The 16,986-nt window shown below is 40.1% G+C and overlaps 1 protein-coding gene across 6 annotated transcripts; it reads right to left on the bottom strand.

The window, feature by feature from the left end:
* Positions 1 to 476: 476 nt before the first annotated feature.
* On the bottom strand, positions 477 to 16,487 carry ccdc66 (coiled-coil domain containing 66). 6 transcript variants are annotated; one of them, XM_076884165.1, is made up of 22 exons: positions 16,324 to 16,487; positions 16,032 to 16,177; positions 15,055 to 15,113; positions 14,794 to 14,816; positions 14,385 to 14,624; positions 12,432 to 12,690; positions 12,195 to 12,348; positions 11,883 to 11,977; positions 9,971 to 10,023; positions 9,456 to 9,548; positions 8,106 to 8,243; positions 7,791 to 8,023; positions 7,577 to 7,661; positions 7,341 to 7,499; positions 7,118 to 7,196; positions 6,419 to 6,496; positions 5,366 to 5,588; positions 5,059 to 5,269; positions 4,874 to 4,926; positions 4,157 to 4,323; positions 3,257 to 3,366; positions 477 to 2,709 (listed from the first exon to the last, which is right to left on the bottom strand). In XM_076884165.1, the coding sequence occupies exons 5-22, from the start codon at positions 14,523 to 14,525 to the stop codon at positions 2,611 to 2,613; spliced, it is 2,430 nt and encodes an 809-aa protein (XP_076740280.1). In that variant the 5' UTR covers positions 14,526 to 14,624; positions 14,794 to 14,816; positions 15,055 to 15,113; positions 16,032 to 16,177; positions 16,324 to 16,487; the 3' UTR covers positions 477 to 2,610. The 6 variants fall into 6 exon arrangements, with proteins under 6 accessions (XP_076740280.1, XP_004548843.3, XP_004548842.3 ...); XM_004548786.4 differs by lacking the exon at positions 14,794 to 14,816; XM_004548785.4 differs by lacking the exon at positions 16,032 to 16,177.
* Positions 16,488 to 16,986: the final 499 nt, after the last annotated feature.

Genomic DNA, 16,986 nt, shown 5'->3' with positions numbered 1-16,986 from the left:
CTGCGAAAATCACGCAGTAGCTGCTCCGAGTCACTGGTGTCAGTAATTCCAAACATTGTAACAGGTGGATGAAGCCACAGTGATGTTGATATTATTTATCATGAAGACATCAAGCTGCCAAAGTCCTGAATGCTTCATGTGTTTACACACTGTTTAAATACGTTAACCAAGACTCACAGACAACTCTTCTGGCGCAGTGTCAGTCAGTTTGGATTCAACTAGAAGAAGGGCTGTGTGTTGGAGATGACCCATATTATTAGAGATATCCCCTCACTGTTACTGCCTGAAACTCTTCACAGTGCTCTCCCTCCTGAGCTTCTGGCTCACAGGGATTACTGTACATACACTTACCTCATGTAAAACTGTCTCAGAACCAGGGAACCAAACCAGAACAAAAATGAATCTGACCAGAATGAACTGGTGTCAGCATGTTTTAACTAACTATGCATAAAAGAAATGAAAGTCAGTATAAACCACAGGTTTCCAAACATTTAATTACATTTAAAATAAATTAAAAAATACATCAGCACAATGAAAATCACACAGAAACACAGCTTCTTAGGCAGCAGAAAATAAAGAAACATTTGTTCCTCACTTCTCTGCAGGAAAAAATGGAAAAACTCAACAGTTGTCAGATACCATGTCATTCTTATAAAAAAAAAAAAGTGCATTTAAAAATAAAATACGTTCCTCATGTAACGCAATTCACCAAGAAACTCAGCCAGTGAGCAGCAGGAGAAAGACTTCCCGTTTGGAGGAGGCGTTTCAGTGCTGTCTGTTTGAATCAACTTTTGCGTCTCTTAGAGAAAACCTCATATTTGAAGTTTTAGCCACTAAAATTTGATAAATTTTCCCATCAGGCTGTGAACTCTAACAGCCTCCCTCAGAGAAAAGGGACAGATTTTTTACTTGAACTCAGGGACTTGTGAGGAACGAACAAAAAACACAGCAAAAATAAACTGAGGCCACAGGATGATATACGTCACCTCATTCTGCCGTCTTGTTCCAAAAACAGCTCCCAACGTAACCCACAATGAAACTCAACCACCAACCTCAGCAGAGATGAGTTGTATGTAAAAGATGGACATCCAGGTCTGAGAGGTGAAACTAACACAGTTGATCAATACAGAAGCTGGCATTGCTACAGCTCGGGTTTTGATTATTGCAGATAACAGGCTCTGTGGGAAAGACTAGTAAAATTCACTAATTTTACTGTTAAACTCAAAACAGACTACACTACAGTTACATGACTTTAGGGGTGTGGCCACTGAGCTCCTGTGTTTGGCTCGATTAGACTTAATGTTCCCCGACAGCTTCTGTCGTCTTGTTAGCAACCTGTTAATAAAGAATCTTCTTTAGGGCAAGTAAAAGCTTCAAGTATTTTAAGTAGAACTAAATGTAAAAATGTCTAAAAGTCCTGTTGAGCACCAACCATAAGTAATTAAAAACATAATTGAAACTGAAGACTGCATGTTTATGGTCACCAGTCAAAAAAAAAAAAAAAAAAAGGATAAAATTTTTTAAGGCGGGTGTGACATGTCACTATCCTACGAGCATTTTAGTTACATCCACACCTCATCTGCAATGCCTAGTTTCAAAAGCATCAACTAACAAATGGGTGATGTCACAGTGGCTATGTCCATCTTTTATATACAGTCTAAGGCCACCCCTTGTTGGTGGTCTGTAGGTGGGGCCTCGATACTACAAAGGATTTCATCTTTAGCTATGATGATTATCATCAGGCTTTCATATCTGCTCAGTGCCCACGTCCACATCACTGGTTCACTGTCACATTCAAGTACACCTGCAGAGCGCTGGACGTTGCGTTCAAGTACACCTGCAGAGCGCTGGATGGTCAGTTTCCCGTCAGAGTCTTTAGCTCTGAGCTTCAGCCACCACGGCGTCCGACTCGTGGACCACTCCCCTCTGCAGCTCTGAGGGATGAGTTTACTCTGACATATTCACACCAGTTCAGCTTTTATGCAGCATGAACCTTTTTTTAAAGGCTTTTTTTTTTTTTTAAGGACGATTATAAACCAGGAAAAAAAAAAAAAAAAAAAAATTCCCTGGTTTAGAATGACCCCCAAGAAAAGGGCAAACTTTGTATGCCTATCCAACCAGAACATTTTCAAGAATCCTGCTAGTAGACAAGCAACATTGCAATTTCAGCTTTCAGCTTTAACAGAATTTAAACTTCGCTGTGTCCCCAATGTTAAATAAATGTAATATTAAGAAAAATAATGATTTAATTTAGGTTTTTTATAAAAGAGCAGCTCATGAGAGCTACAACCATCTCTGGAATATTTACTCTTCCTTTTTGTGCAGTGGGAAGAAGAGTTTATGGAGAATTACACTCAGTGACTCATTCAGGGGTTATTCTGCTTGAACTCATTGTTAGATTGTTACTGTTTCACTGTTAAACTAAACTGTGTATCTCCTGGTCATAGGTGCAGGGGAGTCAACTACTGATTTGTGACATTTTAGTACGCTGATCATCTGTCCCCTCAAGGGTTGGACCTCCTGAGGTCATCAAGTCTGAAGGACTCTGTAGTATCAAAATAAATGCACTCACATGAGAGTGCTGAGGTTTTATTTGACACAGGTCGGAGGTCACGTGCGGTGTGATGTCGAGGGAATCCGGTGCTTGTCGTGATGCTTCCGGGAAGGATTCAGATCTGACTCTAGCTCCCGCTGCTTCAGTAACAAACCCTGAGAGCACACAAACACAGTTTGTACAGGTGAGGATGCTCATCACTCATCGTCTTCATGTGGATCAACACAGGCGTGACGGGGAAACTATTCTGCTCATTTTGAGGCAACTGAATTTACTGAGAAGAGGAGAGCGGCAGACTGCTGGGTTTGTAATACACTGGCGGAAACACTGTAACAGACTCTGTAACAAGACTTCAGGAGAATCAGCAGATAAAGACAGCAGACTTTATCTGCTAACCCTGGTTTCAGGGTCATCATACATTATTAGTGAGTAATAATGAATGATGACCCTGACAAAACTAAGTCGGAGAATGATTACTTCCTGGCTCTCTTTCACAGTGTGTCTTTTGTCCCGTCTCCCTCCCCCAACCCCCTACCAGCAGATGGCTGGCCCCTCCCTGAGCTTGGTTCTTTAGGTTTAATCCTGCTAAAAGGGAGTTTTTACTTCCCATTGTTGCCAAGCGCTTGCTCACAGCGGGTTGTTTGATTGTTGGGGTTTTCTCTGTAAGGACACCTTGTGTGTGGGGTTTTTTGAGTGTGTTACCTGGCGGAGCTGAGCCAGGCCTCTGAGGATCTCCTGCTGTCGGTGTATGTGGGTGTTACGAAGCAGCTCTGGGTGGAGGAGGGGGTCTCGATGTGATGGAGGAGGCGCTCCTATAACAGGAGAGAACATTTATTTAGATGCAAACTGATGCACAGTAACATGCTCAGAGGTTTTTCTCTGCATTTATGTGCCGCTGTTTCCAAGTTTGCTACCTGAAAAAAGGTTTTAAGTTACTCCCAGAGGAGTGGATTGTTTTATCCAACTAAAGATCAGGCAGTTATCATGATTGTCTAACAAAAAGAAATAAAGATTTATCTGTTTCTGTGCAAAGACTTTCAAAGTGACATTAGATGAAAGTTATGGAAGTTATGGGAATACAAAATGGACCCAGCTTCCAGGGTCAGAATAATCCTGAATATTTTTTTTAATGGCCACCAGAGGTGATACCTTTGGTTATATAAAGATTATGTAGAAGTCTGTGGCGAAATGACCCTCAGTTTTGACCTCAGTAAACACTTTCCTGATGCGTTCACGAGCTCATTCACTATTTTCAGGTCACACTGATAGAAACATTGAGCCTATTTTGTAAAGTCTGGTGATTCTAAGAGTGAGAAAGGAGAATTATGCAAAATATTTCTTTTGTCAGGCAATTAATTGATTGGTTTTCAACGTTTTGGGGACTTGTGGGATAAAACTCTGAACAAGCAGATACAATTATGTTACTCCATCGTGTAACAATACTGTACTTACATGAAGGCTTAAACTTGAATAAGCATCTAGTTTTTGTTGTGACTTTCAAACCCAAATCATTTCCTCTACTGTATCGTAGAATTTGTGTCAATGGCGAGGCTGGAACTTGAAAATTTTGGGGATCATTACATCTAGTTTGGTGTGTCTAACCTGAGTGTGTGAGGGGTGGAGGAGTGTCAGCGGGCTCCAGAGGGTCCAGGTTGAAGACTTCATTAGTCCTGACGTAAGGAATGAACTCCGAGACAAGAGGAAGAGTATTGGAGGCATGCTGACTCTGCGCTCTGTGTTTGACTGCAGGGACAGGAGGAGAGCGCCCTCTGGAGGACAAAAAACAAAACAAAACATGAAAAAGCCCTTTACATTTCTTATGTTTTAGTCTAGAATAAAATGCACAACCAAACTACCTGAAAACTGGCTGAAAATACAATCTTATAACGATTTTAATTGTGGGCTGACCAAATTTAATACAGTTTTCCATTTGTTCTATTAGTTTATTCAATTTAGTTAGTCTTATTTTTCAGTTTATGTTAGTTTAAAGAGTGAGTTTGCAGGTAAGTTTTTATCATTTTGTGTATTAAAATACACAGAACACTGACATCCAAGTCTCAATAAACATCTACAACATTCACCACACAGACTAAAACTAAGCACATAGTTGTAGTGGCACACAGTTTTGAAGAGGGAGTCCCAACCCCGCCATGCACAGCTGCTGGACTAATTACTAAAAATTAGGCTTTCTGGTTACAAACTGCACAAACTTTTTTTTCTGAAATTTTTAATCCTCCTAAAAAAAAAATTTTAAAAAAACTTTCAGAATCTGTTCAAATATTAAAACCTTCTGATTGGAGTCTACTGTCCGCTGCTCACCTTTCAGCGTTTAAGCCTGTGGAAATGATGTGCCCTCTGGAGTTGGCTTCCACCTGAAACAGCAGCAGTCATCAACACACACATCCACCTGCAGCTGGGAGGGTTACAAATGACCTCCAGCCAGCAGAGAAAACTAGAAGTAACAAAAGTCTTTTTAAGAAGCTGGTATTGGGGGGGGGGGCTACCTTCCTGGTGGGACTGGTTCTGGTTTGCATGATGTCAGGGCACAGGCAAAGCTCCTGGGGTGGAGGAGGAAGAGGAGGGTCGGTCCTCGGCAGACAGGTCCTCTCCTGCAGAGCGAGGAGCTCAGCTTGCCTCTTTAGTCGACTCTCCTGTCTGTTCCTCTGCAGAGCAGCTGGGTAGCGCTCTGAGGCTGGAACGAATTGACGGTTTGGCCTGAAGCAGAGCATGTGTAGGGAGAGATTTTTAAAATATTATCAATACAATCCCTGTTTCAGATGTACTAGAGTGTGATGGTCTAGGAGTTTCTACCTCTGAGTGTTCCACTCAGGTCTCCTCTTGTCCCTCCTGCTCTTCTCTGTCCTGGCAAACGGCTCATATGGGTCTCCTCCTGCTGGCAGACAAATGTTCTCCTTCCCTGTTCTCAACGCTCTGCTCCTGCTGTTTGGAGGAGGAGCAGCAGTGGGCAGAGATGGAGGAGGCTGCGCTGAGACATCTGGAGTCTGAGCTCTGAGCGGCAGAGAAGGAGCAGCTTCTGCACAGAGACAGGGATAAATAAAAACATACAGATATGAGGCCTTTCAGCAAATATTAAATAGGGCTGAACCAAAAAAATGATTTGTACTGTACAGGAAATAATGAGCAGCTTTCTAGAAATATTGCTCCTTCACACAAGGAAAAAAAAACCCCAAGAATCATTTAAACAAATTTTGAGTCTGCCTGTTCAAGTTTGTAGGACCTAAGAGGTAAAGATGACACCGCTACAACTTTATCAATATATTGACAGAGAGCCTCTTTACTCATTTATCTTGTAGAAAAACAGAAAATATAAAATACTGCAAAGGTATTAGATACCCATAGAAAGAGAGGGCAAAAGAGCGAGAGAGACAATCGTGGATATTCATATTAAACATGGACACATTTTCCAACAATGACATCACCTCCAGCAGAATTCAGACAGTTCTGTTTTCCTACACTTAGATATGAATGACGTCAGAGTGGATGTCCCTAATACGGTCATATTAGACACACAGCTCCGACTGTGACCACAGAAGCCAAATTTGCTTGCTGTTCATGCAAAGCTTCTTTAAAGAGAAAAATCTCAAAATGGGCAGAATGGGTCAACTTTAATTAAATCTTGCTAATTTAGTCATAAACTAGAAGGTAAACTGGTAGTTACAGTGCATTCTCTGCTCTAATTGAGGACTCAAAGCTCTTTTTACTCCACCTTGATGCTGCACTGAAACATTTCAATCTCACAAACATGGAAACAGATTTTTTTTAGTGGCTCAGTGCAGATAGACGCAGACATACGGTCTCCCACAGCAGCAGTGTAAGTGGGTGTAGTAGCATTAGATGCATTACCTGTCTGTACAGCAGCGTCTTTGTAAGAGGAACCCGAAGTGCTGGTGTCCTCCAAATCTTCAGCCTGCCTGGTAACTGCTGAAAACAAAAACAGACACACACAGAGCTGATTATTACAAACATGTTTACTTCAACATCTTCTGCACCTCAATTTATTTTAAATCAGCTGTCACCAGTGCTACACAGGAGGGAGCAAATCCTGGAGCAGGTGTGTTTAATAAACAGTTTGGGAGTGAAACGCTCTCTTCTGTCAGAAACCAGAAAACATTAAACATAAATGAGCACAATGAGTTGGTTCCTTGGTAGGATACTAATGAAACTAATTCCTTTGGGTGGAAATCACTTTCATTGCTGTTTATCAGTCTCTCAGCAACAGTTTTGGTTCGTGGCAGAAGTGGATTACATTTCAAGTTTTTAGAAAATGACTCCCTCCATAATCCTCACAGTGGTTCGATCTACTGTTTGGCATTGATTAACTCTGCAAACTATTTCTGAGGCCACGTTCTGTACTTCTGCCACTCAGTAGAATAAAAGATATGTATATTTGGACCCAGACTCTATATTTTTAGCAGCATTACCATGTGGTTGAATCCTGTGCTTCAAAGCATTGATTCATTACTGAGCAGGCAGAGTAAAAATATACTTTTGGTGCATATTTTCAGATCCAAAGTGCAAAGACACTGCAAAAGTCTTACTGACCGTTGGACTCCAGTTCCTGATGCAATCTGCCATCATGGCTGCTTTTTTTTAGCTGCTCCTCCTGATTGATCGATTGCTCCTAAAGATGAAGAACACAATGAAACAGTTTCAGATAAGTACAGTTAGCTTCATCCTCAGCAGAAAATGTTTAACAGAAAATATGAGAAATAAAGGAGTGCAGAGAGTTTACGTAAATGTTTCTGTATAATAGTCTGTCTCTGACCTTTTCCCTCTCCTTCAGTGTGTCCATCTCATACTGTCTCTGCAGCATTTCCCTTTCCAGCACCACCCTCCTCTCTTCTTCCTCCTCCTCCTGTCTCCTCTTCGCCTCCTCTCGTTCCCTTTGCAGACGACGCTCCTCCACTTGGGCTTCGATAGCTCGCTGGTAGGAAAAGATAAAATTTAGGGAATCTTGGTGAGAAAAACATTCACTGATCTCTTCTCTGTGCCTCCTCCTACCTGCTGTTCAAGCTGTTTTAGCCTCCTCCGCTCTCTCTCCTCTATCTGGGCAGGATCCAACAGAGAGGTCATGGTCCTCAGATAGCTGTACATACCACAGGAAAACAAACAAACTAAATATATACACTTATACATCTGCAGCTCATCACAAATAAGTCACCATGGATCGTGTACAAAGAGTCTTTTAAATATTTGACGAGACGTTCCTTCCCACCTGGCCCTGGTTGGGTACCCACGGGTTGTATCCACACTGTTTCCTGCGACACTGTCTGCTCCACAGCTGCTCGTAGCATCCCAGATGAGGGAAAGGCTTGACAAGGGCTCCCACTCTCCCCGATCAGAGCTGCTGAACTGAGCCGGTGGCAGCGCTGATGGAACTGTAGGCTGGACAGGCGGCCTCCTCTGCAGCGAGTCAAAATGTGTAGCCCAGAGCTCGTGGTCCTCCGCCTGCAGACACAACAACACCAGACTCAGGGGGACAACTTTGACCTCTCAAACCTGCCTGGTCTGTGCCGTGTCCCCGCTGTACCTGACTCTGCAGCACTTTCTCTCGTCTCCTGCGCTCAGTCATCTCCTCTCTCTGACGGTCCAGCTCTTCCAACCAGCACCTCTTCTGCTCTTCTCTCCTCTCCACACTTAGCATCTCCTCCTCCATCGGAGTGACCTCCTACAGAGATGCAAGGACTTAATTTTAATTCATATTTTTTGTTGCCTAAACACATCCTTAAGATCACAGTTAAGTTTTGTTGTGAATAAATCTTAAACGCACACAGACACATACACACAAAAAAATATGCTCGAATTCAGTCAGCAGCAGTTCTGAAATGAATAACCCTGAACTGTATAGATAAACAACACTTGAGAGAAATATCAGATTCAATAAATCTTTTCTCGTTTCACTCTCTCAGTGTCATATAAAAAAAACAAAATACAAAAAAAAACTGCAATGAAAGCGACATTTTTTTGTACTATAAGTTAGAGAGGGATTAAAAGGCAAATAACAAGTTAGGGAAAGTTATGTTACTGAAAATCTTCAACTGCACTTTACTCTTTTACTTTACTCTTAAACAGTAAGGTATAAGAAAAAAAAGCAGATAAATGCTTCGTTTGATTTAATTAGTATTTAAGGTGAGATGAACATGTTTGGTCTATCCCAAAAGTTCTTGTTCCAGCGTTCAAAACAGGAAACAACCAGTAATGAAATAAAACAGCTATTATTGAAGCAAAATGACAAAAAAAAAAAAAAACTGAAGAAGAGCTGAACTAAATACAATAAAATAAGAACCAAAATCTGTGTAATACACATTCACTTACTAAGTAATAAAAAAACTAAATATACAATTAAAAGACTTCAGTAAAATAAACCAACAGAATATATTTTCATTTTCATTTTTAGTGTTTTTTGTAATTGTTTAGTCACCAGGGTCTGATTTAGACTGCAGGTAATCGTATTCACGTTTTAACCTGAAATGGACAAGTACCAGCATAATTACCCGTGTGGTTGTATTCTGGTGTTTTACATCACATTAATATCATCTCCAGAGATAAGATATCTAACTATAAACCACCACATGCAACAAGTACTAAAACACATTTTGTAAGATGCATAGGATGATAAGACAAAGAATCCAATAAGACCAATCAACCCAATCCAATATAAATAAAAAAAAATTACTGATAATTGATTAAATATACTTTTTCTGCTTGTTACAAATTTAACTGATGTTTAGTCTTGCTGAGGACAGAATGGAAAGTTGGTGTTCTTACATCAGTTAAAGTGTGATGGTGTGAAGAAATGAAGAAAAAAAAAAGAAAGAAAAAAAAGCATGGCTGCTCCAACCTCAGTGTTGATTTTATCTGTGAAAAGTACTTTTATTACCCCGAGTCTGAGGCTGGATCTGATGGCTGGCGGCTGCTGTTTGTGGCTGATCGAGCTCTGCACTGATAACACACTCTGTGTGTCCTCCTCAGCCTGAAAAACACACACATAGACATACACAAAAGGCTTTTACACATGCTACAAATAAAATAAAATAAAATATATCAACCCAGAGTCCAATCACAAGTCCTGCATAAGCCTGTATTCTTCTTAACTGACAGTAGAGGGCGACAGCTTCATACTGAACAAAGTATGATGCAAATAAGTCAATTTTGCACATTTTGGCTATTCTAAGAGTCGAGCCCACTTTCCTAAATCAATTCATCCATTCCAACTAATTCTTGAGCATTACTTAACACAATTCAGCTTGTAGTTCTAGTTGTAAAAGTTCTAGTTTTAATATTTTTGGAACAGTTGGTAAAATTTTAAATCAGCAGTTTAATTATTCAAAAAAAAAAAAAAAAAGAAGAGAATTAAAAAACAAAATGAGCACAGGAACTCAGAGGTGACTGTACCTGCAGTCTGCTGGGTGCTGAATGTTGCTGCTGCTTTAGGGCCACCTGTTCATCTAACACACACACACACACACACACACACACACACACACACACACACACACACACACACACACACACACGTTTTGCCTCTTTGATAACAGGAGTCATTGCCAGTGTTGACCTATCAGTATGTCATTTCAGGTTACCTATACATTAAAATAAACGTCACAAGGTTAAACGCTGATTTTGGAAAACAAAACAAAACCAAAAAAAAAAAAAAAAAAAGGGGGTTTTCAAAAGTGTTGAAAAGTAGTACTCAGAGTCAAAGTCAAAATCTTACTTAAATAACACTACAAAGGTTTTAACATCGAGTACTCATTATGCACACTCTGGTGTAATTGTGCTCTTGGAGCCATTAAATTGTGACCATATAAAGAAATGGTCATCAACAACAGCCTGTGGTGTTCACATCATGAGCAGTTGGCATTAATGGACTCAAAGTGTGCCAAGGAAACATTCCCCTGAACATTACACCACCAGCAGAAGCTAGGACTGTTGACATAAGGCTCCATGGAGTCAGGTTGTTGTTTCTGACTGAGCATCTGCAGACTTGGTACTACAAACTACATTTTGCACTTTGGTTTGTGTTACCAGTAGGTTGGAGCAGATTCTCTGTTCAGCAAAAAAGGGACTGAGTAAATGAAATCTATCCTGTCTGGCTTCTGACCTCTCGCTGGATGTTTTCCCCTCATAGTTCAGTACATTTGTGCTGAAAATCCAGATGGTCTAACTAATAAGTAATAATCATACATTAGTGAGGTGTGTAAACACTAAATTTACTTTTTTTTCAGGCTATGAAAGTGGCTTTCTTTTTACCTGATAAGACCAGAGTAACTTATGTTGAATATATAACACAATCCAATTTAAAATAAACTTCCTTTAATGACAGCATGCTCAAAATGCATTTTACATTCTCTACAGACAGAATATATTTTATACATGCAACCTGTGGAGCCATATTTTACTGACACCACTGAAGCAAGCCTTGCTGCAAAGTTACTGCAGGACAAACTGTTCATATTATATTTTCTCAAGAATTCAGTTTCTAAAGCAGAAAATGCATAAATATAATTTCATACTTTAATCTGCTGCCAATTCTTTTTTCCCCCCACACTTCTCACATTATAGCAAATACAACAAAGAGTCATGTGTCCACAAACTAAAGGCACATTTGTAAATAGGCTGTGGCACAGAGTCTGAAGCTACTGATTATAAAACGGCATGTAAATGGATCAAGTTTAAAGTCTCAGAGCTCTAATGTGCACACAAGAAGTACACGTAATGATTTTCTGCAGCATTGCTCACTTGGCTTACATGCAGCACCTGTGTTGTCCTTTGCTGTGTCATTATTTTACATTCCTTATGTTTGTCTATTGTCCATTCCTCTGATTAGGATTCCTAAGTAAGCAGAACGATCAATTACGTGCAGAAGGAAAGTGACATGACAAGCAAAACACCCCCGTTAATGTGCAGCAGAAAGTGATAACCATCATCATATTAATGGTCATCTCTTAACTTTGGTTTTAAGCTTTGTCAAGACAGCTACCCAAAAGAAATTACAGCTGTGTCTAATTGCTTCGTAGTACGCCTCTCTGCTGTTTCATAAATAGCAAAACCAATGCAAAGTGACTGACATTTTTCCTCATTCTGATTTTTTAACATCAACTGAGGCTTGATTTCAGGCTGAGGTGAGTAAAGACAATATAAGATAAAACAATAATTAAACTCTTACTGTGTTTGCTCTTTGCTGTTCAGCAGGTTTATCAGAGCCATACAATGATGCTCAAACTCTCTGGTATAACTGTCACCATTCTTAATATACATGAGGATTACTGGTTTAAAATGCCTGCGTGTGTGTAACTGTACGTACCGAGTTCTTTCTTCCACTGAGCCTTCTTAGCTTCGATGGCTGCCTTGCTGTCTGACTGTCGCTCTTCCAGCCAGCTGAACATACCTCCAGACAACCTGAGGAACAACAGCATCATCACAACATCTTAAAAACTTGATTTTTTTTTTGGATCTGCTGTAACAATGATGTGACATTTGTGTTGTCTAATTATATTCATGCTTGAATTAAAGAGTCAGCTAAATTTCCAGAGTCCTATACACTGACTGCCATCTACAGTAGGTATCCATCAAGAGGAATTTGATTTTGCTACAAGAACTGTGACAAGCTCCTCACTTGTTGTCTTTCTGTTGTGAGGTTCCCATTGAATCTGTTCCTTCTCCATCTCCTTTCTTTATTCCCTCCCCTCCTCCTCCTCTGTCTTCCTCCCTCATATTGCCTCCTCCTCCTTCATTCTGTGAGTAGCCAGATTTTGAGCTTGTTTGATTTCCTGAAAGGGTGAAAAAAAAAAAAAAGAACTTTTTAAATTGCTCTTCACTCTGTGCTTCAGTCCTTCTCAGTGCACCACTCTACCATTGCTTCCTTGAGTCTTGTCATCCTCTGGTGGGTGCTGCATATTGTTGGAGGTCTGGACAGTGCTGAGGATGTGCTGCAGCTGCTCACTGGTCAGACACACCATGCTGTCCTTCAGTGCTGCATCCCTACTGGCTGCTGGGTCTTTAAATCCTGCCTTTCCAGCTCCTCGAGTCCTAGTGTTTCCCGCTTGTCCCGTTTTCTCACCGGCTCTCAGGGGCCCAAGAGTAATACTGTGTTTCTGCCTGTCTGACTTTACCTTCAGCAGAAAGACAGAAAATCAATGGTTGAGGGGAGACAGTTACAGAGTTATTTTAAATTTAAGGCAACTTACAATACCCTATTTTATAAATAGTGCACAGTATGGACAGTCTGTTGTGGTGAAGAGAAAGCCAAGTGTTAAGGTTAAACTGTTAAATTACCGGTGTACCTGTAGGTCTTTTGACGATGACCTACAGATAGTGCCTGAATGAAAAAGATCGCAGATACAAGCAGTACAAATTAATTTTTGCACAAATGTGTCTATGTTCAGTCATTCAGGAAGAGCTCAGAGTAGACCTGCTGCTCTTTCACATCAAAAGAACCCATGGTTAAGGAATATAATGGGAACAACACTTGCAACTGGTGTTTTAGGCATTTTCTACTAAGAGATGACCCCACAACATGCTGGGGAGATTGTGGGCCTCAGCAGGCTTAGAAAGGCCTTTGTTTCCCCACCCAGAGGAGCTGGATGAAGTAGGTAGGAGACGAATATCTAGGAATCTCTGCTTAGGCTGCTTCCCCCATTGCCTGCATCCAAATAAGTGATAGAATCCAAAGAACCCCAAAATATTTGAACTAGACAGTAATAACTCTAAACCAGTAGTGCATCAACAGAACAAAAATACAAAACATGAAAAACACATACATACTTCTTATATACATATGTACATGAGAATTTATAAGAAATAGTCCCATTTTCTCTGCTATAATGCATCTCCTCCAGTATGTCAAAGCAATGATCCTTGAAATTTATTTTCATTTTTTTTATGAAGTAAACAAAGTCACAGGAAAATATATGTGGAAAGTGAGACAGTTGGTGAGCAAAGATTGTGTTGGTGTGGCAAAAACCCCTCCCAAAACTGCTGTGTTTTTAATGTGCTGTGTGCCAGCATATGATGGCACCACAGTTCAAACCCTTTCAACCAAATGCTCTCTGTCAGATGCCTCAGGACACCTGACAGAGCATTCAGCGGAAATGTTGACAATCTCACCCTAGGAGACAAATTCAGTGAATCATGGAAAAAAAAAAAAAAAAATGTAATGAGCATGCTCCTAGTCTTGCTTTTCACTCGATGGGCTGCCTTCTGGCTTGGAAACTGTGGAGTCTTGTCACCAGCAATGATCCCTCACACGAAATTTGTGCAAGGTTGAAATAGAAGTTGATGTTTGCTCTCTGTGCATGTTTGAGGTCTATGATTAAAGTATAGAAGAAAAGTGGCACAAGTGGTCATAACTGGTCTTCCAGAGAGTTCTGAAAGTGGTCTTTAGATGCACAAGAAGAAAAGAAGGTCGATCACATTTAGATCACAAAAAAGAAGAAAATTATCTTCAGAACAACTGAAGTGAAAAAAGTAAAGCAAGAAATTACAATATTAACAAAAACAAAGGAAAATGTAGTAGGAAACTGAATAAAAAAAGCAATACAAATTGGGAAAAATGTCTATAAATAGAACAGCCAGTTAAGAAAAACAGTAAAAAAATGTGAACAAAAACCATTGAAGAACTTCAGATTCAACAGAAAGCAAGTGAGACTAACAATATCCTGCTCACTCACCTTTGGATTTTATGTGTGAGTGGGACCAAGTCGGAGAGGAACAAATAAAAAATGTTATGTTATCATTTTATTATTTCATAGAAGCTTTTTTGAAAATGTGTCCAAACCTTTACAGGTATGCTAAACCAGATCCTTACCTTGGCCACAGCTTTGACGATGCCAACTTTGTGATGATCATGTGTTTTCATTGAAGTCAAGCTGGCACTCTTCCCTTCAGTATTGGAGGTGACAGATGCACCTGCTCCTCCTGCCTTACTCCTGGCCCCTCTGTGCCTCATTGCCAGCTGTCGGGGTGGACGCTCCTCCCCCTGTACATCTGACACACAGGAGGTCTGCCGGCAGCTGAGGATGTTTGCTGCTCCAGGCCTGAAGGACAGCTGTGAGGAAACACACCAGATCAGACAAAACTATAACAGTCATAAAGCCGACAGACCATCATGCAATTGTTACTGATCATTAGAAACATAAACAATATGTCACCAAAGGTATTTGGATAAACACATTTTCATGAGAATATAATAGCCCAACTTTAAATTGGAGTCCTACCTTTGCTGGATTTTTATCAACACCTGCAGTGGAACAGGCATGGGAGTAGTAAGTATAATTTTGAAAAATAGGAATTTTACATAAAGTAATCTTCACAGTGTCAAAACACAGCTTTACCAGGAAGGTTAACTGACTGTTAACTGTGCGTTTGTTAACAGGATTACTCAAAGAGCTATGGATAGATTTGGATGGAAAACATTATTTTTCTGCACATCCAAAATGAAGATTAAAATGTAGATTATAAAAGCTTAAAGGTCTCACCATGACTTAGCAAAATCAACTTGGGTTTTCCATTTTCAAGTTCAAAAAGCAGGCCGTCCCTGTTCACAAACACAACATCGATTAGGGCACAGAAAAAACACAATAAACACCAAAAATTATACTGTAGCTGTACTGCACCTACAGAACCAACTGTTTCTACTTTCATTTTTCAAAGTGTGTTTTGTCCAAGTCCAAATATGGGATCAGGATCACTGAAACAGCACTCAAATAACAACAGTCCAACCACAGGAGGGTCATGGTTTTTCTTCGCTTAAATGTCCCATTTATGAAACGTCACACAATCACATCTTATGAGTCAGTACAGGGCAAAGATCGATACTGTATTTAAGTCTCATTATCTAGTCTAAGTGGTTGGTGTATGCTCAATTTCCACTCCATATTTTTTATTATTGTACTACAGAAGCTTTACATATTCACAGTTCAAAATAATCCTTATTTATCTTATAGTGATGATGTGAGAGCTGACAGAAGTAGTAGGATTAATTCTGAAGTGTACCAAGCTTTACTCTGCTGATTCAGACAAATGCTGCAGAACTGATCACACTGTGCTCCACAGTACAAATGAATAATGACCCAAAGCATACCAAAAAAGTATTCCAAGAGTTTATCAAGGCACAGAAATAGGATATTGTACAATGCCCAAGTCAGTCACCTGATCTCACTCCAATAGAGCAAGCTTTTCAGCTACTGAAGACCAGACTGAAGGCTTAGAAATCCACAAACTAGCAGAAACTGAAGGTGGCTGCAGTAAGTCTGCAGAGCATCTCAATTGACGAAAAGGATTGTCATCCAAGTATTTAAAATTGTGTTAGTTTGCCAAATTTATTTTGCGCACATACAAATGTGTCTAAAAACAGCTGCAATTCCCAAACAGTTAATGCAAAACCTGGAAAACTCAATTAAACGCTGAAAACTGATGTACAGAACCAAACTTCTAACTGTTCGACTATACTTACGGCTCCAAACCTTGTGCCCGTAAATCAATACAATGTTAAGATGTTTTGATGCACACCAGCCTCACGGTGAAATTTTCTGAGTTGTTTGTAAGAGCTGTAGTCAGGTTCATGGGGACCCTTGCAGGTTGACCTCCCCTCTTTTATTGCTGCAATGTAGTGTTTTTAAAATGGGTCATGTTATGTATTGATTCTCTTCGGTTTTAAGCTAAAATAATCCCCTTCATTTCACTGCGACATATTCGACCCGTGTTAGCCTAAGCTAACTCCCCTTACCGTTATAAGGAAGACTCACCCGAGATTCATGCCGACAGAAGACGGCTACGCGTCTACCTAGGGCCGTATAAAACCAGATGTGGAAACTCAGCACATGACGTACAGCTTTATAAAATCGCTTTTGTCAGGCTCTGACTGGCCAAACTGCTGGTTCCTCTATGTACAAACAGTGTATGTTCGTTGCTGGCGACGACCAAGAAAAGTGTCACTGATTGGCTAATTCTTTATCATGTTTAAAATTAACAGCCAATCACATGTCTTCATTAGAAAGATTTAAACGATGTTGCATTTAAAGTAACTCGGAATTAGGCAAACGATTAAGCCTTTTCCCATCAGCTTGCTACCTCTATTAGCTAGGTATAAATGGTCCACCACCTACCAGGAGGCAGTATAAATGTTGTGTGAATGAGGGTCACAGTGATCACCGTGATCGACTTGATTTTTTTTTAACTTTTCAAAGGGTTTCTGAAGGTAGCCTCCAATTATTAATGCGTTGTTTACAGTGAGACGAATTTATGTAGTCATCCTTTTAAGTCACTCATATTTATATATATTGTGGTTTGTTCTTTATATTGGGACAGCTTTTTTGTTTGCTTTTTTATGTCCCCACCTCGCTTACAGTATCATAACATAACTACTGAACATAACTACTGTAACAAAAATAATTTCCCAAATATGGGAT

Source organism: Maylandia zebra, linkage group LG5 (assembly GCF_041146795.1).
Source record: "Maylandia zebra isolate NMK-2024a linkage group LG5, Mzebra_GT3a, whole genome shotgun sequence".
Lineage (NCBI taxonomy): Eukaryota > Metazoa > Chordata > Actinopteri > Cichliformes > Cichlidae > Maylandia > Maylandia zebra.
This window is presented reverse-complemented; position numbering and strand designations above follow the sequence as displayed.

What these genes read in the sequence shown, in the direction of transcription:
- ccdc66 (XM_004548785.4), bottom strand. An exon ending in TCGTCAAAGCTGTGGCCAAG is followed by an intron (nt 12,691 to 14,384) that starts GTAAGGATCTGG and finishes TTTCTGCTGAAG; the next exon opens with GTAAAGTCAGACAGGCAGAA. An exon ending in GAACCAGTCCCACCAGGAAG is followed by an intron (nt 4,927 to 5,058) that starts GTAGCCCCCCCC and finishes CTGCTGTTTCAG; the next exon opens with GTGGAAGCCAACTCCAGAGG.